This window comes from Eubalaena glacialis, chromosome 14, assembly GCF_028564815.1.
Source record: "Eubalaena glacialis isolate mEubGla1 chromosome 14, mEubGla1.1.hap2.+ XY, whole genome shotgun sequence".
NCBI classification, from domain to species: domain Eukaryota; kingdom Metazoa; phylum Chordata; class Mammalia; order Artiodactyla; family Balaenidae; genus Eubalaena; species Eubalaena glacialis.
This window is the reverse complement of record NC_083729.1, coordinates 21,257,341-21,281,140: the sequence shown is the minus strand read 5'-3', so window position 1 is coordinate 21,281,140 and position 23,800 is coordinate 21,257,341. Positions and strand designations below refer to the sequence as shown.

Below are 23,800 nucleotides of genomic sequence, written 5' to 3'. Positions count from 1 at the left end.
GCTGCGTGCCCCGGATGTGTGGCGTTCAAATTGCCCGCTCCACCGCGGATTCACTGCCGGCGTTTTTTAAAAACCGAATCCAGCGACTCCCAGTGGCTGCCTCTGGAACGCTCCTGCGCAGAGCGATTGCCGGGAGGACCAATGAGAGCACAGGACGAGAGGCTAACGGCGGCGGTGATAGGAGAAGACAGCGGGGACAAGGCGGATCGATGGTAGGAATCAGCCAATGGGGACTTGGAAAAGTGAAATGAGGCGGGAACTGCTCCAGTCCTCCGCTCCCTTGGGCAGGACCGCGTCTTTGAGGGATCAGACCCACGTCCTCTGGTGCTCTCTGGTCGAGAAATGAAAGCTCGATTATGAAGATGTAGCTGGTGCGTGTGTAGAACGCGTTTCTCTAGACGAATCACCTTGCGCAAACATTTTATGTTTTGCTCTATCAATCTTGAGGTGGGTTTTAAAGATGAGGAGACGGGCCCACGGAGAATGTGACCATCCCATGTCTCGCCTGAGACCAGGAGCAGCCCATGAATATGACTCAGAAGTCAGCTTAACTGCATGAACCTTATTGATGATTAGGGTCCTGGGACAGCCAGGATGGGGCCTTTGACCATGAGGTCAAGCAGGGCAGGCCTCAGCTCTGTTTTTGGATCACGCTCTCCAGCATTTTCGTAACAGGGAAATGAATGACCCCTTCCCTTCCTGTTGGGGATAATATGTATTGAGGTCAAATGTAGAACTAGGTAGTTAGAATAAAGGGGATTTTATATTCTACACTTTTGTTTTTTTTACATTATCTAGATGTTCTACAGTTAACATGCACTGTAATCAGGAAATATGTTACAAAATCAGGGATTTTATGGAACCCTTCTTCACTGCTGGTGGGAACGCAAAATGGTGCGGCTACAGTGGAAAACAGTATGGCAATTGGTCAAAAGATTAAACACAGAATTACCATACGATCCAGCAATTCCACTTCTGGGTGTATATTCAATTAAAAGCAGGGGCTTGAACAGGTATTTGTACACTAAGGCTCATAGCAGTGTTATTCACAATAGCCAAAAATGTCCAAGTGAATGAATAGATAAATAAAATGTGGTATATACATACAATGGAATATTATTCAGCCTTATGAAGAAAGTAAATTTTGATACATATTACAACATGGATGAGTCTTGAAGGTATTATGTTAAGCAAAATAAATGAGATACAAAAGGACCAATATTGTATGATTCCACTTACATGAAATGCCTAGAGTAGTCAAATTCATAGAGACAGAAAGGTAGGATGGTGGTTGCTAGGGGCTGGGGGAAGGGAGGAAAGGGGAATTATTGTTTAATGGGTACAGAGTTTCAGTTTGGGAAGATGAAAAAGTTCTGGAGATGGGTGATGATTGCACAACAAATGTGAATGTTCTTAATGCCACTGAATTGTACACTTAATAATGGTCAATACGGTGAGTTTTATGTTGTGTATATTTCACCACAATAAGAAAGAAAGAGAAAGAAAGAAAGAAAGGGAGAAAGAAAGAGTAGAGGAGGGGGGAAGGGAAGGGGAGGAAGGAAAGGAAAGGAATGTTTGGTTGAACCCATTGAGATGCAGTCAAATCACAGAAGGATAGTTGTTTTTCAGTGACACAGAGGCAAGAAGTCCTACTACACCAGTCCTCAGGACCCATTAATCAGACAAAGCAAATCTTCACTCATTAATTCTGCTTTAGACCTAGAGTGCCTTCTTTGCTCTATTAGAAATAAGTAGAAAACAAAGGTAGAAAATAGAGTGTTGTTGTTTTTTTTTTTTAAGATTCCATGTATAAGTGAGATCATACAGTATTGTCTTTCTCTGACTTATTTCACTTAGCATAATGCCCTTGAGGTTCATCCATGTTGTTGCAGATGGCAAGATTTCTTCTTTTTATGCCCGAATAATATTCCATTGTGAATATATATATATATATATATATATATATATATATATATATATATATATATATACCACAATTTCTTTATCCGTTCATCCATTGATGAACACTTAGGTGTTTCCAAATCTTGGTTATTGTAAATAATGCTGCAGTGAACACAAAGGTGCATATATCTTTTCAGGCTAGTGTTTTTGTTTCCTTTAAATACCCAGAAGTAGAATCGCTGAATCACATGGTTGTTCTATTTTTAATTTTTCCAGGAACCTCCATACAATTTTCCACAGTGGCTGCATTAATTTACTCCCACCAATAGCGCACAAGTCGTCCCTTTTCTCCACATCCTCCCCAAAACTTGTTATTTCTTGTCTTTTTGATAATAGCCATTCTAACAGATGTGAGGTGATATCTCACTGTGGTTTTGATTTGCATTTTCCTGATGATTAATGATGTTGAGCATCTTTTCATGTCCCTGTTGGCCATCTGTATGTCTTCTTCGGAACAATGTCTATTCAGATCATTTGACCATTTTTATTTTATTTTTGGCCGCGCTGCAGGACATGTGGGATCTTAGTTTCCTGACCAGGGATCGAACCCGTGCCCTCTGAATGGAAGCGTGGAGTCTTAACCACTGGACTGCCAGGGAAGTCCCCATTTGCCCATTTATAAATCGAATTGTTTGTTTGTTCTCACCATTGAGTTGTATGCATTCTTTATATATTTTGGATATTAATCCATGATCAGATATATAATTTGCAAATGTTTTCTCCCATTCAGTAGGTTGCCTTTTTATTTTGTTGATGGCTCCCTTTGCTGTGCTGAAGCTTTTTAGTTTGAAGTGGTCCTACTTATTTATTTTTGCTTTTGTTGCCTTTGCTTTTGTTGTCAGATTCAAAAAATCATTGTCAAGACCTATGTCAAGGAACTTGTTGTTTTCCTCTAGCAGTTATATGCTTTCAGGCCTTATGTTCAAGTCTTTAATCCATTTTGAGTTAATTTTTGTGTATAGTATAAGACAGTGGTCCAGTTTCATTCTTTTGCATGTTGCTGTCCAGTTTTCCCAACACCATTTACTAAAGAGACAGTTCTTTTCCCCATTGTATAGTCTTGGCTCCTTTGTCATAAATTAATTGACCATGTATGTGCAGGTTTATTTCTGGGCTCTCTATTCTGTTCCATTAATCTATGTGTCTGTTTTTAGGCCAATACCATACTGTTTTAATTATTATAGCTTTGTAGTCTAGTTTGAAATCAGGGAATGTGATGCCTTCAGTTTTGTTCTTCTCTCTCAAGATTGCATTGGCTATTTGGGGTCTTTTGTGGTTCCTTACAAATTTTGCATTTTTTGTTCTATTTCTGTGAAGAATGCCATTGGAGTTTTGTAGGATTGAATCTGATAGGCATTGAATCTGTAGATTGCTTTGGATGGTATGAACATTTTAACAATATTAATTCTTCCAATCCATGAACGTGGAATATCTTTCCATTTATTTGTGTCTTCAATTTCTTTCATTAATGTCTTGTAGTTTTCAGTATACAGGTCTTTCGCCTCCTTGGTTAAATTTATTCCTGGGTATTTTATCTTTTTGATGCAATTGTAAATGGGATTGTTTTCTTAATTTCTCGTTCTGATAGTTTGTTAGTGTATATAAATGCAACAGATTTTTTGTATTGATTTTGTATCCTGCAACTTTACTGAATTTGTTTATTAGTTCTAACAGTTTTTTGATGGTGTCTTTAAGGTTTTCTATATATAATATGTCATTTGCAAATAGTGACAGCTTTTCTTCCTCCTTTCCAACTTGGATCCTTTCCTTTCTTTCTCTTGCCTAATTGCTTTATCTAGGGCTTCCAATACTATGTTGAATAAAAGTGGCAAGAGTGGGAAAAACTGTCTCATTCCCAATCTTAGAGTTAAAGCTTTCAGCTTTTTTCATCATTCAGTGTGATGTTAGCTGTGGGCTTGTAATATATGGCCTTTATTATGTTGAGATACATTCCCTCTATACCCACTTTGTTGAGAGTTTTTATCATAAATGGATGTTGAATTTTGTCAAATGCTTTTTCTGCATCTATGAGATGATCATATGATTTTTATCCTTTATTTTGTTAATGTGGTGTATCACACTGACTGATTTGCAGATGTGGAAACATCCTTGCATCTCTGGAATAAATCCCACTTGATCATGGTGGGACTGATCATCAATCCCACTATGATCCTTTTAATGTATTGATGGATTCAGTTTGCTAATATTTCGTTGAGGATTTTTGCATCTATGTTCATCAGGGATATTGGCCTGTAAGTTTCTTTCCTTATGGTTTCCTTGTCTGGTTTTGGTATCAGGGTAATGCTAGCCTCATAAAATGAGTTTGGAAGAGTTCCCTTCTCTTCTATTTTTTTTTTTTTTTTTGGAAGAGTTTGAGAAGGGTTGGTATTAATTCTTCTTTGAATGTTTGGTAGAATTCACCAGTGAACCTGTTTGGTCCTGGACCTTTGTTTCTTGGGAGGCTTTTGATTACTGATTCAATCTCCTTACTAGTAATTGGTTTGTTCAGATTTTCTATTTCCTCCTGGTATGTTCTATGTTTCTAGGAATTTATTGATTTCTTCTAGTCTCTCCAATTCATTGGTGAATAATTGTTCCTTGCTTTTTAGACAGTATTTGTGGATATATTCCCAGCATGCCATTAGCAGTCTTCGATTTTGTTCTGTTCCGTAACTGAACACACAGTGGCTGGCTTCAATGAGTGTCTTGACTAAGTTCAAGAAGCTTCTCTGCCTTCATATAAACTGGAGAGGAGATGAATAGTGACTTAAAGATGAGAAAAAACCAGCCAGCCCCACTCATACTCCTGGATCCCTGCTGGGATCTGGGGGAAGAAGCATGAGAGATGGAAGCTAGTTGATACAGGAGGGCTAGAAGCTTCTTTTAGTTTGGTGATCCTCCCAATGTCAGAAAGAGGTTTTGCCCTGACAGCTCCTGGTCTCTTTCCAGGGAGACTGCCAGGAACATGGAGTTACTGTGGTATCTTGATGGAGAGTGAACTGAAGACTCTCAGGGTGTGGGGCCTGGGAGAATTATTCTGGTGGTTGTAGGAGTAGATCAGACCAAAGAGAGCAGCAGGGAATGTAGAAAAAAAGCCTTTTTTAAAAGCTCCTAATAGTCCTAATCTTCATCCAGTTTCTAAGCCAGATGAACTTGTGGACTGACCCCAGGAAACAGAGTATGAAAGAGAGACAAGTTACCTAATTGTGAGGTGACCCATCATCCAGCATCAAAGCCAGGATCAAAATGAGCACCAGGACAGTCATCCTCAGAGCGGGATTCGGCACTTCCGGGAGAATGAGAAGCTGGCCCAAGGAAGAGAATTCTGGTTTCTGGAGAGGCCAGGGCCAGTCCCTGTGCATATGTGGGGCTGGGGCTGGCATCCTGCCAGGTCTCACCCTTCCTGAACAGCAGTGACTGAAAGATGAGTGAACTCCGCCAAAGTGGCCTCCTTTTCTTTGGGCATTAAGGTCGATCACGAGTCCCAACCACACCTGGTGCCTCTTGCTGGTCGGCCATGGAAGGGTTTCTAGGTCATCAGTAGGGACAAAGACCACAGATTCCTGGGGCCATCTGTGAATATATCTGGTTCACTTCCTTTATCCGTGGGACAAGGAGACTGATGCCTGGGAGAGGAAGGGGCTTCTCAGGCCCCTAGTCAGAGCCAGATTTGGAACTCGGTCTCCACAGTCAAGAACTCTACCCACTGCATCAAGCTGCCACAGAATCCAAACTGTCTAACTCAAGTCTTTACCTTGGATTGGGGAACAGAACTTGAGAATACTACTCTGTATCGAATTTTGATGCCTCTTTCCTCTTCTGACATTTATAAATAAAAGTAAACAAACACTATTTTGTACTGATGCCTTTTGGATGATTTTGTGATGCCCACGGTGACATCCCCCTTGGTTGTTCCAGGATTCTGGTGGGAGTTCCTGCCTACCTCAAGAAGGTAACGACTAACTCTCAACAACAGGCAACTGGATTGAAGTGGGTCTACGGTCCCTTAAGGCTTCTTGAGTCTGCTGACTGGAGCTGTGCTTGGGAATACTCGGTGGGTCCACTGGCGATAGGGAGTGGGGTGAGCAGTCTGGTCCAGAAGACCCCCTTTGGGTGGCAGGTTACACAACAGAAGATCCAACAGCCAAGGGCTCTAAAATGTAAGTCTACTCTCTGAATGACTCTTATCTTCATCCTCTCCACCATTTCTCTAGTTCAGACCCTGATTAACCAAAGGGTGTTTGTTTTACTGGTCTCTGCCTTTAGTACCTCTCGATGCTAACCAAACCTGTCTCCATATAACCACCAGGTGATCTTTCCAAACAGCAATTTGGGTCATGTCACTCCCTTCTTAAAACTCTCCATGGCACCCTACTAAAGATAGAGTTCTAGAGCCTCAGCAAAGCCTAAAAGGCACAGCAGTACCTGGGCGCCTGCGCCCCTCTCTGGCCTTGTCTCTTGCCACTCCGTGTTGCCCGCTCTTTGCCCGCAAACCAGTCTACTTACCTGCAGCTCTTGAATACATCAGCTGGTTACACATGTACACATTTCTGTGCTTTTTACAAGCTGTTCCTTCCTCCTAGAATATCATTTCCTTTTCCCCTCCTCCCAGCCTGGAAGACTCCTGCTCACCCTGTAACATGGGCTCAAGTGGAGCGGACAGCTCTGGGCGCTCAGCCACGTGCTCTCTCCTGCACCACCTCCCCTGCCCTCATAAAAGGCCTCTCACTACTGCACATCGTGCTGGGCTGGAATTCCTTCTCTACACATTCGTCTCTCCTGTTTTCTCTGATGGATCCAGTTCTTGGAGCACTTCAGTTCTCAATAAAGTTTGCTGAATTCTAGGATAGAAATCCCGTATTAAATTTTTTTTGACAAGACACAGATGTAGAAAACAAACTTACGGTTACCAGGGGGGAAAAGGGGGGAGGGATAAATTGGGAGATTGGGATTGACATATACACACTACTATATATAAAATAGATAACTAATAAGGACCTACTGTATAGCACAGGGAACTCTACTCAATACTCTGTAATGACCTATGTGGGAAAAGAATCTAAAAAAGAGTAGATATATGTATAACTGATTCACTTTGCTGTACAGCAGAAACACATTTTATTTTTGTTTTTATTTTTGGCTGTGCCGCATGGCATATGCCACGTGGCATATGGGATCTTAGTTCCCTGGCCAGGGATTGAACCCGTGCCCTCTGCAGTGCTGCAGTGGAAGCACCGAGTCTTAACCACTGGACCGCCAGGGAAGCCCCTGACACAACATTTAAATCAATTATACTCCAATAAAAGTCTTTTAAAAAATGAAAAAACAATTTTTTTGACAAGAGTTCCTAAAGAAGGGCGATTTATAAACTTTTATGGCTACAGAGGGAACCCCCTGCTGACCTAGGGTTTTCAAAGAATGTAGTCAACAGAAGGCCAGAGGGGCTCTTAACCAAGGGAAACATGAAAAAACTAAATCAATCTGTAAGCACATCAGGGAGGTGAACATATTTAGGAAACTAAGAACTTCTCTTTTGTAGGCAGCCAAGGTCTTGAGAGGTAACATCACTTGTCCAAAGCCACCCAGTGAAGGGAGAGACGGAGCTGAGGACGCATATCTCTGGCTCCCCCTAAACCACATGGCTGTTTGCTCCAATCCTCCTACCGTCCTCTGATCTCCTTGAGTGCTGTTTGCTTGTTAAAGTACAGAGACCTTTGGACAGAGCGAAGGCAAATGGAACCACCTGGCACAGTCCTAAACCTCTTGTGGGCAGCAAGCCTGAGGGCTACTCCAGGACCTGGATGGCAGTCCTGGAGGACACCCCAGCCCCAGGGTCCCCCAGGACCACTATGAATGGGGCAGGGACTGGTCAGTTCACTACAGTGCAGATGGTCTGAATTACACTGTATTTGAACTGATGTTTACAGAAGTCTGTTATCAGTCAATTCTAATTTGGGGTCCAGGGCCCCATTATTCCACTCAGAGCAGTAGGCCACAGCTACAGACATTCCTCACAACCCTCTAGACTCAGCAGGAGAGTGGAGATTCTTTTCCCCCTCTGCCCCCATTACCAGCATGACACAGCATGGCCTCTCAAACTCATCCTCCGAAGCACCCCAGACACTAGGATAGAGAGGACACACCTCCAGGGTCTGGAAGGGTACTTAGGGTCAACATAAAAATTTTACGAGGCATCCTGTTTTATCGTATAATCAATGCGAAGTTTACACTCTACTCCACAATGGTATGTTTTAACAAAACATTTCTCCCCCTCCAAGCAAAACCGATGCTCCACACCATGGCTCTGCTGGGACTTCAGTGCCTGACAGACCACCCTGGTGGGCAGTGCCGCCTTACAGGACGCTCCACTGTACGTTGGCATTTACAGCCACCTTCCATGTATATCTTAGGCAATATTCACAGCCATCCTGTGAGATGCAGGCTTCCCCATTTTAGAGATGTGAAGACCCAAAGCTCCAGGAGATAAAGTGAGTTGCCTGAGTGGGTGGCAGGCCTGACCATAAGTCCCCTCCCCATCCTCTGCCACCTCTCACCACTGAAGTCCCATTATAATCCCCCCAACCCTTCAATGCTAAAATCCACACGTGATTTCTATGCTTTGGTACTTTACAGCTTTTCCATCCAACGTTCTAGACGTTACCTCCAGGAATGTCCTAACCCTTGTGCTCCTTCCCTCTCATTAAAGAAAAAAGTCCACACTGCCAACTCCCCTCTTCTTTTTAAAAATAAAAAGCCTGACACAACACTGTAAGGCCCGTTTTTTGGACAAAGCAGCTATAGCACCCACCACCCTCGATCTCCATTTCCTTCTTCCTGTGACACACACCGTGGCCCAGAGGAGCTCAGGGCCCCCCGAGACTCGGAGCTGGTGGGATGGAGAGGCCTTTCCCTCCCGATGGTAAGAACCCGCTGGATTCCCACAGCCCGAGGGCTTTGCTTGTCAGAGATCCCTTCTCCCAGGATCTACTTTAAGGAAGGCATTCGGTATTTGTTTCACGATTCAGCTGCCCAGGAAAGTGATCTGCCACAGAGTGAGGACCACTGGAATGAAGGGCCGCTCAGCTCCCTGGGGTCCCTGCTGCCAGCCCCTCTCTTCAGGGTGGGGTTACTGGGAGGATAACAGCACAGGATGCCTCTCTCCCAGCCACAGGAAGTACCCCCAAAGATCTCAGAGACTCTTATGGTAAGTGGGCCCACAGGCTTGGAATCAGGCAAACCCAGCTTGACATACCGGCTCCACGAGGAAGTCACTTGACCTTCTCTGGGCCACACTTTTCTCACCTGCATCCACCTGTGCAGGCTGTTATGCAAGAGAATGAAAGCTAAGCACTTAACATAACGCCTGGGATACCAGCATCACTCTCAACGGTAGACTCCCGGTAAACCCATCACCCTGGAGGGTTCTCCATGGTGTCTGTCGGGTGGCTGGGGGTGAGGCAGAACCCCCGGCGTGCTCTACAACCCAGCCAACTGCCTGGTCCTGTGGCTGCACGGCCAGAGCCCATGGCAGGAGAGCCCTTTGGCCAAACAACTTATAACTCTGGGACTCAAGTTTCCTCATCTTTAAAATGGAAGGTGAAGAGTTCATAAAAGCTATTATCAAGGGCTGCCTGGAAATCCCCCTGTAACTTCTCCCAGGTGGGGAGGACTTCAAGGTGTGAGCAAGGATGCCAGAGCAGGCGTGCGGAGGAGCACCGTGGGCAGGGGGCTTCTTCAATAAACGGGCTGTCACTCTTTCCCCAGGTTGGTCAAAACCACAGGCCTGCAGAATGGGCCCAGTTGGGCCGGAAGGCACAGAAGCCACACCGTGGACACCTTCTGCAGAGCAGGACGCCAGGGCCCAGAGTGACCACGTACAGGGCTGGGGAGTACACGCTGAGTTTGCGGCAAGGCCCTGGCTGAAACCTCGGTTCCCAGACAGGGTTAGGGCGTATCTTACAAGTTTTAGAAACTGTGGTGCTTAGTTCTATTAGAATTTGCTCAGTGACCTCTCTTCTTGGGAGAACCACATTTAGCTTACGGTTTAGGAGGAAACCCTAGGGCTGCTGGTTCCTGCAATTCTACTCCACGATTTAGCTCTAGTGTTGCAGGAGGGGCTGGGGAAGCCTGCTGGGGGTCGGGCACTGCACTCAGGCCTGAATGGGGTGGTGACAAAGGAGGACCTGGGTGTTGTGTCATCTTCTGTGGCAGCAGCTGCCCTGGGCCGGGGCAGGGGGAAATCTGTGGGGAGGGGGCAGGGCGAGGCCTCGGGGACAGGGCACTTGAGGTTCACCAGCCCACGTGGCCTCAGCCTCAGGGTGAACAAGGAGCGTCCAGGTGGCAGTAGAGCGGGAGGCTCAGCTGGCATCGTTGATGGCAGTCCGAGGGCCCCCCAGCAGTCTCTCACGCTCGCCCTCCTCCGCCGGGGGCCGGCCCCTGGACAGGCGGCTCAAGAGCAGGCGGTGCAGCCCGTTGTAGAGGGCTGTGCCCGCCAGCAGGACGAGGAAGCCAAGGATCTGCAGCGGATGGAAGGCCTCCCAGCCCAGCGTCAGGCTCAGGGCCCAGATGACAATGGTACGCAGGCTGTCCAGCACCATTCGGGTGGTGGCGCTCAGCTCCTTGGTGACACTGATGCCTGCAAAGTTGAAGAAGGCGATGCTGCTGATGTTGCCCAGCAGCGCCAGCGCGATGAGTGGCTGTCGGCCCACCTGGCAGAAGGCGTCCAGCGCGTCCTCCAGTGTCCCGCGAGGGTTTCCACTGAAGGAACCGGCAGGGATGTAGTACATGGGCACCAGCAGCAGCGAGAGAATCACGAAGCCAAAGAGGCCTGCGGGAGCGGAGGGAGCACGTCACGCTCTCCGCGGGGCCCCCAGCCCCGCCGCACGCCCCGGCCCACCCCGCTGGGCTCCGCTGACCTCCCAGCCACCCCTTCCGAGCCACCCTCGCACCAGCTCCTTCCTTCCAGGTCCTGGAGCCGTTCTGCTCGTTAGGAACTACAACGGCCTACAGAATGGGCTCCGACGGCCCCTTCTCCACTTTAACCTGCGTTTTCTGACTGGACCAAGAATAGGAAATACATTTTATATTGCGACCCGTGCACAGACATGTACACATACTTTCACAAAACGACAGCTACCCTTACAATGTACAATGCTCTCGGACACTTTTTAAACTCAATTCTGTTCATGGACAAAAGGACTGCTGGCTGCAAGCACGACACTGCTCTCACAAGTGTGGAAAAACAGAGCTCTCTAACTCAGCGCTGTTGGTCTGTGACAAGGAGCTGGGCCAGAATGTAAATCAAGGCTCTGCTTCACTCAGAAAGTCTTGCTAGGAAAAAAAAGTGAGTGGAAGCAATCAGTATGCTTGATGACATAGTTGATTTCGGTGGTTAACGTTCTGCCGTCAGCCCTCAGCTCCCGGCGGACCAGGCACCAAGAGCTCCCTGACAAGCCCGTAGGTCACACTTCGGTAGCACTGCTCTAATCCGCCCTGCTAGTTTCATAATTTTAAAGCATCATTTTGACTTACTTCCCTGCTCAAAAACCTTTCGTGGCTCTTCCCTGCCTGTCATTTAAAGTCTAAATCCACTTGCCTGATGTTCAAGGTTCTCCAAGATATGACCCTGACATATTCAATTCCTGATCATTTCCCCTACATCAAACCTGTACCCCCTCCAAACTATTCCTCACTGGTTTCCAAACTCACATCCAGCTCCCCATGCCTCCACTCTGCCTGGCGTTCCCTCCCGTCCATTCTTGCTTGCTGAAATCTGTAGCACAAATGCCACCTTCCCTGGGCCATGACACTCAGATATGCTTGGCAAGTGAAGCGTCACTTGACTAAAAGCGGTCCGAGCTAAAACGCACCGCCTGCTCCTTTCCTGCTGGTCGGTTCCTCTAGAGCGGGGCTTGCGTCTCATTCATCTTCGTCCCTGTCCTCCCTTAGCTCCTGGCTGAGTGCACGGCAGCTGTCAGGGTATTTGTCAACATGAACATGGTGAAGGGAGCGAGGAAGGAGGGCGGGAGGCTCGCCCTTCCCAGAGGCCCCCGGCACCTCGCGAGGCGCCCTCACTGCATTCCCTCCATGTGCCACCCCGCAGGGCGCGCTCCACCCAGCGCCCTCCTGCCAGCCTGTGTTCACACGCACCCTCCGTGCCGACTGCCCGCAGTGGGTGCACGTTGTGCTTGTAGACAAACTTCTCCTCCAGCACCATCTGGATGGAGACGATGATCTGGGCCATGATGATCAGCAGGTCCCCTGTGGGAAAGGAGGGGCCCAGGGTGAGGCCAGGCTGAGGCAGACATCCCAGCCCACGGAAACCTAAGAGCCCCTGCAGCCCCTGACTCCGCAGGGCACCGCACAGCCCACGAGGTCCTGCCATGACAGCCCCCGCGCCTGACCTCCTGGCCCCTGCGGGCTGAGGCAGGCCAGCAGGGAAGGCACTGTCACCCCTCTGGGCTAAGGCTCCAGAAGGTCCAGGGGTCTGCCTGGGCCTGAGGCCTGCACAACTGGGGTAAGCAGGTCTTTTGAGAAGCAACAGGCTTTGAGATGGACATTTCTGGTTTAATCCTGCCACGCGTGACCAGGGTGGCCACTTCACTGTAAAATGGGCTGCAGTGCTCCCTTTCCGGGACTGTGAGGATGGCAGTGATGACGGCACAGTGCGAAGCATGCCTGGGCGCTCGGTAAGTGCTCGGTCAACATGCATTCCTTTCCTCTTCCGGATCCTGCAGTCTGTGTGGCTGTAAGTAAATCGCAGAACTAGCCCTCTCCTTCCTCAGACCTCCCCGCTCCTTACCCACCCCTCCCTCATGCTGCTTGTCCCTTGCTGGTCTTCCCTACACTCTTCCCATCACCTCGAGAGCAGGTGCATGTCCACATCAGCTGGTGTCCCACATGCCCTCCCCCAGGGCTTGGCGGACAGCAGAGCTTGTAAAATGCTTTGTCGGGTGACTCTGTGCTGGGCAGCCCCGGGATGCCCACCCCGGCCACACCTGTGATCACTTCGCTGAGCTTGTGCTGACTGTCGTGCTTGCTCAGGAGGTCAGCCAGGCCCACGACCACCAGCCCTGCGATGGTCGCGAGGATACCCAGCCACTGGCTCAGTGCCAGCCTCCGTCCCAGGAAGGTCACCGAAAACAGGCCTGTGAATATGATCACTGCTCCCCGCAGCATCTGGAAGCTGGACGCACTGGTCATGTTCAGGGCTAGGAGAGGAGAGACATGTGACGTTAGCTCCTAAGGGCCCAGCTTGTCTGTTCACTGAGGTGTCCTCAGGGCTGACAGGGCTGGCACGTGGTAAGTACTCGGTAAACCTTGGTTGGGGGCGTGTGTGTAAAGGTCGGTGGGAGAGGGGCGGGGGGAGCTGAAGATGAGTTGGGGGTGGCTCTTTCTCAGCAGCCCCCTGGGGCCACAGGCTTCGCTGAGCCCTTGGCAGCCCGGCTTGGCTACTCACCCACATACATGATGCTGGTCCCGGTCATGTCGCAGAGGGCTGGGGGCAGGAAAAGAAGGGGGTTGAAGGGCTGCTGGGGATCCGCGCTGGTGTCTGGGTGCCCTGCAGCTCTGCACCGGAGTAGGTAGAAGGCAGCCAGGCAGGAGAACTCCCCCAGGAACATGCCCACTGCCTGCAGGGACAGAACCAGGACTTCAGAGCTGGAAGGAAGACCACCTATAACAAGAGTTTTTTTTTTTTTTGGCCATGCTGCACGGCTTGTGGGATCTTAGTTCCCCAACCAGGGATCAAACCTGTGCCCTCGGCAGTGAAAGCATGGCGTTCTAACCACTGGACTGCCAGGGAATTCTCTGTAACAAAATTTTTTAAACATAACCTTTCTTCACACAAGAGTTTACCTATAACCCCAACATGTAAAACAGACAAAAGCAGAACTGCTCTGTGTGGGAGGCCAGAGCCTGCCTCCTAGGTCTACCCCTAAGCTCTTCAAACACCTCGACGGAAACCCTAAGGCCATGTAGAGCCTGATGTGAAAACCCACCAATCTAGACCAATCCCTGGTCATGTTCCGGATGGAGAAACTGAGGCCCCGACAGGCTTGAGAACTTATATAAGGTCACAAAGCAAGTTGCTGGCAGAGCCGGACTAAACTTCAAGTCTCCTGCTTCCCAGTCTAGCAATAAGGTACCTTCCATTGATGGTGTCTGCCCTGCCCCAGTGGGGTCTGGGCTCCCCGTGGTTGGGGAGCAGGTTTTACGACAGGGCTGGATTTTTCCAAATGTGTCCTGACTTGGCCATGGTAAGGGCTGGCCTCAAGGAGTCCAGGGCATGACCGCTCACCAGGACTTGTGCAGGCTTCCTACAGGGGACTGTGCCTTCTGCCCCTTTCCAGGGGCACCTCACACCCTGGCCTCTGTTCTGGGAGGGAGAGAGAGAAGCAAGTGGCTCTCCTGAGAGCAAGGGAGGACGTCCCCACCCCAGGTCAGGAAACAGCATGGCCTCGTGGGAGCCCCTGACCTGAGGCCTGGGAGACGGAGATGGGCGAGGACAGGCACAGATACCTGGAGGAAGGGATGCTGGAAGCTGTGCTCCTGGCTCCCTCCGCAGCCTGGGGCCACGAAGTTGTCCGCCCACCTGCAGCAGACAGAGAGAAGGTCAAACCCTGCAGTGTGGCAGCGGGCTCTCCCACCCGGCCCTGGGGCCTGCAGAGAGCTCACACCTCCTGAAGCCAAGAGACCAGACTTAGCTGACTGGGCCCAGAGTGGGGCTCCCTCTCGAAGGGACCAGTCTCCGCGGCAAGGAGTCTTCCCCTGGGATGGTAGACAGAACGCGGGGGCCTGGGACCCTTTAGCTGAAATTTCATGAACCTCTAACAGAAATTTAGCATTTCCTCCATTTATGAGTGTAGTATTGCAGTACCTGCGACTTTGTCACACACGGAAATCACAGCTCTTCTCATTATCACATTCGAGTCACTGCAGATATTGTGAAGTATTATTTACACTCATCACTGCTCCAAAATTACAGTAATTAGACCCACTGCTTACTATTTCATGTGTTAAGAAGTGCATGCACACATGTACATTACTGTATCACAAATTGGCTTGTTTGATGTCTTGATAACTTTATTTCAATACAATTAGCTTTTTCTGTAATCCTTGGTCTTTTTTTTTTTTTTTTTTTTTTTTTTTTTTAATCCTTGGTCTTTTATTTGCACGTTTTAAAACACTACTCTAGGCTGCACCAGACTATCAAAGGGACCCATATCAAGAGTCCCTGGTCTACAAGGTCACGTGGGCCCTGGGAAATGGCCACCTGACACAGACCACCCGGTCACCTTCACATAACCTGAAGGGTCTGGAGGGTTTCCTCTAGCACTGGCTCGGAAGCAGGTGGCAAGTACATGGCACTTGTGGAGTGGGTGCCAGCCAGCACCCCGGCAGATGGGCCTGATTATGGCACGCTCCCCGCCGAGCCCAGAGTCCGTCACGGCACAGCGCTCTGGGCAGCTACCGCCAACCCTTTTGCACTGACCACCGTCTGTCACTAAAACTTCTGCCTCTGAATTTCACTCTCGCTGGCCTTAGTTATGTCCCTGGGAATCTAATCTCTCTTTCATTTGAAAGCCCTTCATATATGTGGAGACTTCCCCACCTTCTGAATCTTCTCCTGGTTAAGCAGCCCCAGCCCTTGCTAACCTTTCACTCCCCAGGCTGCTGACTTCTGGAAGCACTCTGGTGGGCCCAGGCCCAGAGCCAAGGGCGTGTGATCTGGCCCAGACTGAGTCGGGCAACAGGGCGGCCCCTCCCACGTGTTGGACATCCTGGTTAGTTGACCTGGCTTGGACTGCATGGGCCACATCACACTGCTGACTCAAGTCAATGCAGACCCAGGGCCGCTTGCAGTGGGCCACTGACCTGCCCCCGCTGCAGCAACCCCACTCGTAGGCGGTGGCGGTCCCTAAAGTGTAAGACTCAGGACTTCTTCTTAAATGTCTTTCCTTACAATGTTTGTCAAGAGCAGCTACATCGTGGTCCCCACCCCATCTGCTGGCTCCTCTGTGCACAAGCCTCAGCTCCCAGAGCGCAGGGAAGCCTTCTGCTTCCTGTGCCCCAAGCAGGGGCCACTGGTCATGCCAAGCGGTGCAGGTCTGGGTTTGACAAAGATCCTGTGCAGGCGGGGCTTCTCTGTGCCTGAGTCTGAGGAGGGGAACAGGGAGCTCTTTCCCACAGCCCGGGGCAAGTGGGCAGGCGGTGGGAAGGGCGGGCTGAGCGGGCGGGCTGAGCCCTGGCGGTAGCACAGACCTGGAGGGAGAGATCACATCTACAAAGAGATCTGAACATACCCCAGGGCAAGTGAACAAAACAGGACTATGACAAACTTATCTCAAGGTAGGAGGCCCCACCCACTCCCACAGATGTGAGGAGGGAAGGTAGGAGGGCTTCTGGTGCTTGGGAATGGTGGAGGTCAAAGGAGAGCTGATGGGCAGCTAGAAGTTCTGATATGCCTGGTTGGGAAGGCAGAGGAAATCTGGGTCGGGGGATCAGGCTGGAACCAGACCCAGTACCAAAGGGGCAAAGAAAACCCCCATTAAGGACAGAAACCACCTGTTCTCTGGGGTCTCATTTCTGCCCGATCTGCTGTAGATTGTGACTCTGGGATCCCCAGGCAGGGCAGGACAGGACAGGACAGGACATGGGATGTGGGTGTGGGACACACACCACCTGTATGGCTCACTCAGCCTGGCCTGCTCTCCAGCCAGACTCACTTTCACAGACAGAGCCCTCTGGGAGGGCCTGGGTGAGGCAGCTGAGCAAAAGAGAGAAGCCAAGGAGAGCAAAGCGGTCAAGCTTTACCAAGGGCGCAGAAACAACTGCCCTGCAGCGAGTGAGCAGGTCAGAGAGAGAGTTCCCAGGGCTCCTCCAGGAGGGACAAGGGAGGTCCTGCCAAGTTCATGGTCAACCAGAAGCCTAGGGCAAGGGCTGGTATGGAAGCCCCTTCCCCATCCTGGGGCCACATCCAGAGCACAGACTGGCAGGCTCAAGACCCCCGATCTAGCAGTGGGGCCACCTCCTGAAACTCCCCCTGGGCTACTGCCTGTGCACCTTACAGTCATGACAACTCATATCTGCATCAGTTTCTGGTTCCATAGTCCTTGTCACTTGAGAGCCTGTGAGCTCAGCATCCAGCAACTTCCACAGCTTTCAATCCCCTGCTCCTGGCACATTATTATACAGAAGTTCAAACATTTTTGTTGTTGTTGAATGAATGGGACTTCCAGACACCGCTAGACAAATAGGCAGGTACTACAGTCCAAAGGCAATGTATCCATGACTGCTAATTTGCCACCTGGTCTGAGGTGTCCCCTGCTGGTGGGACCAGCTGGGCCTGCCCTTCCCTAGGGAGGGGCACTGCACGGGGAGCTGGCTGTAGGGCTGGTGCTAAGCCTCCTCCCCTCCCCCTGCGCTGTCTGCTTCCTCCAAGGGGTGGCTCTGCCTGAACAGGCTGGGGCTGGCAGGTTCCCAGCAGGGGAAATGGAATCTTTTTGTATCTCAGTGCCTGGGGCAGGTTTACACCCCAAGGGTTTGGGTGTCAGGACAGGCTGCCCTGCCCAGACTCTTGGGGCCAGGGAGGAGTTCAGGCCTGCAGTCACTTTGGGATAGAGTCAGGCTTCTCATCTTGGCCCTGGGAAAGGTTTGGCTCACTGTGCAGTCTCAGAAGGACCCCAGGTAGCAGAGAACAAGAGCCAAAAGCCAGACCCGGTTCATCTGGGGGTGAAAGCAATCACTCCCCAGTGGGATAGCACTTATCTCTTTGCAAAACGCTTCACTAACATGTTTTTATGAAGGTACAGTTCACTGTGTACTGACTTTGTACCAGGCCTGTACTTCTCCCTGAGGAGGCTGAGCACTTCACGTGGGCTGTGTGGTTTAAGCCTCACGACAAGGATCCTCATTTTACAGACAGGGTCTGCAGACCTTGGGGTGGAGAGAGCCGTGTTCAGGCTCATACAGTTAACAATGGGCGGATCTGGGGCCAAACCCATCTGCTTGCACTTATTTTCAGAAAAGGCAGCAGGATACACGGAAAGCTCAGACTTTTGACTCTCACAGGTTGGATGAGTTACAGATTTCTCACCTCTAAATTGGGGATAATAATGCCAACACTGATGAATTGGCAAAAGTAATAAGACATATAAGACCTGGCATATGGCAGGTGGTCAATAAAAGTTCTTTGCTGCCCCTTCTCCCTCTTTCTCCTCTGCTGAGCAGGAGCCACTTCCCCTTGTGTTGGGTGGGTGTGGCCCCAGCTCTGCTCCAGCCTGAAAGCTTCCGGGGAGAGTATCCATCCTCTGGGACCCAGCCTGCAGGCTGACGCAGAGGCACCTGGAGGGCCACAAAGTGCTGAAAGAGGAGAACAAACTCAGCCATCATCTCGGGAAGCTCCTTGTTTGAGAGATGAGAAACCCAGGGACCAGACAGGGCTTGAGGGACACAGGGAAGCACTAGTACCCAGGAGCACCACCCCTTGTTCTGTGCTCCTTCCTCAACACCGATCACCTTCTTACTCAAGATTCTTCCCACCCCCCTGGCTGAGGTGGGGAAAAGGTCAGCCCTGCAGATGGGCCCTCCATTCTCTCTGGACACTATATCCTGGGGAAAGCTGTGGGCAGGAGGCCTTGGGGACCCACCAGGCTCAGGCTGAGGCCACATGAGGACGTGCCCTCCACTGGCAGAGGCGGGCTTCCTTTAGAGTTCCCTGGGCCTTGGAGGGCTCCGGGTGGGCTACCCTTACTAGGGGTGAGTCACTCTGGCGTGGCCTTGCTCAGTAAACTCAAAGCTCAGCGTTCCGAGAGGTGTACGCGTCTGTGTGGGACCAGGGGTGGCAGTCAGAAGCTGAGGAAGTGGTTGATGTGGCTGCCTCGCACAGATTAGCTGTGCATCCATTCCCCACAGAATCTGTGCCATTTCCGCTCTCATCCTGGGTCTGTTAAGGCCAGTGAGTCAGCTTCTTTCTCTGGCTTGGGATCTTCAGAAGGGCCCCAGGGCTTCTCCACTCTCTGGGGTGTCATAGCAGGTGGCCCTGGCTCACGTGGTGATAAATGATGACAGCCCCCCCCCCTTAAGTATTAGATAACTCTCCTCAGTAGATCTTACAAGGAGTCTGGGGAGAAGGTGGGGCACGGATTATCATGCCCATTTTATAGATGAAACTGAGGCTTGGAGAGGCCCAGTGACTCATCTAATCCCATAGCTTCCAAGCCTCATGCTCTTTTCACTGCTACACTGCCCTGCTGATTTAAGGCTTTCTCCAGCTGGCCTGAACCCCTCTGAAGCAATTATCCCGTGCCCACTTTTGGAACCTATGGGTGGGGGGAGGGGCAGCTGCCAAGGCAAAAGTTAGAGCTGGCGCAGGAAGGACAGTGAGAGTCCTTCCCTAAAAGAGGCCCAGTGATCGCAGGCCTCCTGCCACCTTCCTGCAGGCTCCCCGGACCCAGTGGGCCAGACTGTTGGAGAAATGACCCCCACGGCCCCTTCGTGGCTGGGTGGGCTTCACAGCCTGCAGAAGTTTAGGAGGGGATGTGAGCCTTCCTGAGTGAGTGTCTACCTGACCCTGGCTCTTTACATGCAGAACCCCAGCTGGATTCAGGAGAGTGGGGCTCCGAAATGTGCACTGGTTCAGGCAGACAGCCCTACGCGGTGCCAGAGGAGGGCAAATGTTTGGTCTCCAGGAATTACATCAGCAGAAGCCTGGTGAGGGGGGAGAAAGCAGCCACAGAAAGGAGAAGCGAGGGACCTTCTGCCAACACCCAGGGACGAGGCTACAGGGCCAGCCTGATTGGTGACTTTCCCTCCCGTGGGTAGGTGATCCCCAGCCCCAGCCCAGCCCAGCCCGGCCAGGCCGGCTCCCTGCAGCACACCCAATCCTGCTGAGTGGGCAGTGACCTCCTGCAGCGGACAGCTGACCTGTGGTCCCAGCACAGCAGCAACACGTGCTCACGCCCACTTCCTCATCCACTGTCTTCAGTCCTCCCAAGAAGCCGGGGAGGGAAACATTATGCTCATTTTACAGCCCAAGAAACTGCAAGAGGCTACTAGAGACTCTAACCCTGAACCCTGAGTGACCTCTGGGATGGAGGCTTCAGATGCTTGTCACCCAGTCCCAGAGGGAAGGCACTCCGATGGCAGGGAGAGGAGATGCCACTTATAGGATTACAACTTCCATGGGCACGTGCTTGTCTGTTCTTGCCTGGGGAGAGGTAAGAGGAAACCCCCAAGGAAGAGGGAGTTTTGGGAACTGCAGCTGTAGAAGACCAGCACTGGACTAAAATCCTGAGACCTAGGTTCTAGACACCAACCAGCTGAGTCACACACACACGAAACTTTTCTTGGGACCTTGACTGTAAACTGTGGGGATCAGAATGGATAATTTCTATGTTTCTAACAACTTTAAATGCCCCTAAGAATGACTAGAGAAGTCCCCAGCCTCATCCATAGTGGAGGTTAAGAGCATGGATTCTAGAGCCAGACTACTTAGGCTCAAATATAAACTTTGCCACTTAATAGCTGAGTTGAACTTGGGTAAGCAAGCCCCTCTTTCCAGAACCTCAGTTTCCTTATCCAGGGGCAAGGAATTTATCTACCTCATAGGGTGGTTATGAGAATTCATTAACTTAACTCATGAAAGGCGGCCAGGGCAGGACGTGGCACGTGGAGCTCTCTGTGTATTAGCTGGTTAGCACTTGCTGTGGTCACATTCTCGTCTGTCTGTCCCTGCCAGAAACTGCAGGTCAGAGTGTGATTTCAAATCAATAATCTCTATCAGGATGTACACAGCTGCTCTCCCATGTTCTTTCTCTGAGAGCGTCCTTCTCACAGTCTGGCCTTAGAACACTGTTTAGGGTGCAATACTGGGGCCCATCACAGGTAGGGAGGCTCCTAAGAGGCCCCACATCAGGCCACAAGGCAGGGGACAGGACCAAAGGTTGGGACCCCACCTGGGAACCTCTTTCTGGCCTCTCAGGCAGCCTCCAAGGGCAAGGCCTCCTGGGGCTGAGGATCCCCTGGCTTCTTAGCTGACCGGTCTGGAGCTTTTTATGGAAGGAGCTGAGTCAGCACAGTTTACCTCAGTAGGTAACTCAGCTCTCCTTGCGGACGGCAGCCCTGGCAGACCACAGCCACCCTATAAGCACCAGACTGAGGCCTTGGCTTGTGGGACAGATGGACAGATGACTTGTTCTGCTGCAGTCAGATCCTGAGATGGGAGCCCTCAGGTTGAGTTTCCTTTATAGCTAAGGGCTCAGCAAAAGGAGTACCCTTCAGGAGGCCTCAGGGCCCAGGAGCCCAGCACAAGACACAGACACAGCCGGCCAGAGCCCAACCAGAGAGACAGGTGGGCCTCACCCAGAGGTCCACCTCCTGTGGAGAAGGGAGGACACTGTGATTGCCAAGCGTGTACACATCTGTCTCCTCTGCTGCAGATTCTAAGCATCTCAAAGCCTGGGATCTTCTCTCGGTCACTTCTGTCTCCTTCCCTAGGTCTAGGCAGTGCCTCACATGCCTGATGAATCGAACAGGATACTTCTCTCCCAGACCTCTCTTCGGGGGCATTTCTCACATCACTGATGGAGTACGCTGGGAAGAAACACCCTCAAAAACGAATAAGATACGACTATCCCTACCACCCTCAGGGGGCCTGGAGCGCAGCCCAGAGGGTGACTGGGGTGACTCCCCTTTGCTCTGGAGCCTGGCAGGGCTCAGGTGGAAGGGAGGTCTGACTGGGAGAGGGTCACTGTCTACTGTCCTCCACGTGCACCTTGGAATTGGTTCAGAGAAAGGGCAGGCTCTGGGTACTGGGGCTCTTAGACGGTGGGCAGAGGGGCAGGAGGGCCCCGCCCCGAGGTGGGGGCAGAGAAACGGATGAAGGGCCGCCAAGAGAAGGGGCTGCTTCCCGGGCTTCCCGCTTGTTAGAGAGAGGAGGCTATGCTCGGTCCCTTAGCCTCATGACAGGCCCAGGTCCTCAATCCCCAACCTCCTGAGGACTGTCCTCACTGTCCCACGAGCACCACACCCTCTTACATCAGAGCTGAACTGCCCCCCTGCTCACCCTGCCTGGGTTAATGCCACTTCTGTTCCCCCAGGCAGAAGCCCAGGAGTGATTATTGGATCCTGTGGGTCAGGTCCTGTGGCTTCACTCTGCACCTGGTCTCTCCCACCTGACCCTTCCCTTCCCACCTCACTGCCACCTCCTAGTTCCCCTTATCTGCTATGCAGCAGCCTTGGAGTGGTCTTCCCTGCAGCCAACTACTTTTCACCTTGACCCCCAGGTTCACCGTATCACTTTTAACATGCCACTCCCCATCTCACAAGCCCCTCTTGGATTATGGGATAAAATCCAGCCTGGGCGTTCGGTGCCAGTTACAATCCACTTGGATCTGGCCTTGCTGTTCCTGCCTCGATGTCCCCACCACATGTAGAAATCCTACCGAGGCTTCGAGGCCCAGCTGTAACCCTTCCTCCAAGAGGGGCCCATGGTGCACCCCCTTCTCTGTCATCGCAGCCCTCCACGCTCACTGGTCACTCGGTCCGCATGACGTTTATTGTAGCCCGCCCTGGCCCACAGCTCCTGGAGGGCGGGGCCCCTGATGCCGGCTTGGAAGGGGCAGCGGAGAGAAACTCCCTCCCGTTTAAAGATGAGGAAACTGAGGCGCTGAGTTAGAAAGTGACTCGCTGGGATGAAGCACACAGCGAATCAAAGCCGGGGCTCGGATCCTCCAGCTGGGGACACGGCCCTGCCCCGCATTTCCCTGCGCCTCGTACCCCCTGGGTGGTCCATAAACCGCATAAACGGATCAGAGCAACTGAGCTGGCTGGTGAAGCCAGGAAAGGAGAGCCGCGAAGGGAGGGCGCGGAGTCCCCTCCCCTCCCGGCCAGGCCCGGACTCACTTTGCCGAGAGCGTGTTGATGGAGCCGGTGACGAGCATGAGCCCGGCCAGGAACAGCTGGTACTTGGTCCAGGCCATGGCGGCGGATGCTGGGAGCGCGAAACAGGAGCGCAACCTCCGCGCTCGCTGGAGGTGGTAGCCCCCAAGCTGGTCACCCCGGGGTCTGGGGCGCGAGTGCTTCCGGGCCGGGAGTCACATGACCTGAAAGGCCCCGCCCCGCGCCTGCTCACTCCGCCCCCAGGGAGGGCGCGGGGGGCCGGGCGTCTGCGCTCTCCAGAGCCGGAGCCGGGGGCGCTGGTCCTCACAGAGTGACAGTGTCAAGTCACGGGCCCAGGTCTCCCCATCTGCAAAAGGGGCTGATGGGATGATGAAGTGAGAATGCATCGTGGATATTAGAGCGTTCTGTAAACCCTTTAGAGGGATTGAGCTGAACAATGTCAGAGGCAAACCACGAAGTAGAAACGTCCAGCGTGGGAATCTCCTCTCTACTGGATACCCAGGGAACTCCCAGGAGGCCTGAGACATGTCCCTAGAGATCCCAACCCGCGATGTTGCTCACATCTTACAGAAAAGTGGCGTAAAAATCCAGTTCCTGCTCCCTGGGAGACCGTTTTATAGCAAAGGAAACTAAATTAAGAAAAGCCGGGCTTCCCTGGTGGCGCAGTGGTTAAGAATCCGGCCACCAATGCAGGAGACACGGGTTCGAGCCCTGGTCTGGGAAGATCCCACATGCCGCGGAGCAACTAAGCCCGTGTGCCACAACTACTGAGCCTGTGCTCTAGAGCCCGCGAGCCACAACTACTGAAGCCCGCGCGCCTAGAGCCCGTGCTCTGCAACAAGAGAAGCCACCACAATGAGAAGCCTGTGCACCGCAATGAAGAGTAGCCCCTGCTCGCCAGAGAAAAGCCTGCGTGCAGCAACGAAGACACAACACA

General features: G+C 51.4%; 1 protein-coding gene across 4 annotated transcripts; it reads right to left on the bottom strand.

Annotated features, from left to right (window-relative positions):
• Positions 1-8,156: 8,156 nt before the first annotated feature.
• SLC35F6 (solute carrier family 35 member F6) lies at positions 8,157-23,041 on the bottom strand. 4 transcript variants are annotated; one of them, XM_061211266.1, is made up of 8 exons: positions 22,867-23,041; positions 14,482-14,554; positions 13,421-13,592; positions 12,822-13,172; positions 12,566-12,707; positions 12,112-12,222; positions 10,671-10,789; positions 8,157-10,597 (listed from the first exon to the last, which is right to left on the bottom strand). In XM_061211266.1, exons 1-8 carry the CDS (start codon positions 22,941-22,943, stop codon positions 10,320-10,322), a joined length of 1,323 nt encoding a protein of 440 aa, XP_061067249.1. In that variant the 5' UTR covers positions 22,944-23,041; the 3' UTR covers positions 8,157-10,319. The 4 variants fall into 4 exon arrangements, with proteins under 4 accessions (XP_061067249.1, XP_061067248.1, XP_061067250.1 ...); XM_061211265.1 differs by having other exon boundaries at positions 8,157-10,789; XM_061211267.1 differs by having other exon boundaries at positions 8,157-10,789; positions 12,960-13,172.
• Between the last annotated feature and the right edge of the window lie 759 nt (positions 23,042-23,800).

What these genes read in the sequence shown, in the direction of transcription:
- SLC35F6 (XM_061211265.1), bottom strand. Translation starts at nt 22,943, where the DNA reads ATGGCCTGGACCAAGTACCAGCTGTTCCTGGCCGGGCTCATGCTCGTC. An exon ending in GACCAGCATCATGTATGTGG is followed by an intron (nt 13,173 to 13,420) that starts GTGAGTAGCCAA and finishes CTCCTCTCCTAG; the next exon opens with CCCTGAACATGACCAGTGCG. An exon ending in GCACTGCAGCCCATTTTACA is followed by an intron (nt 12,223 to 12,565) that starts GTGAAGTGGCCA and finishes CCTTTCCCACAG; the next exon opens with GGGACCTGCTGATCATCATG.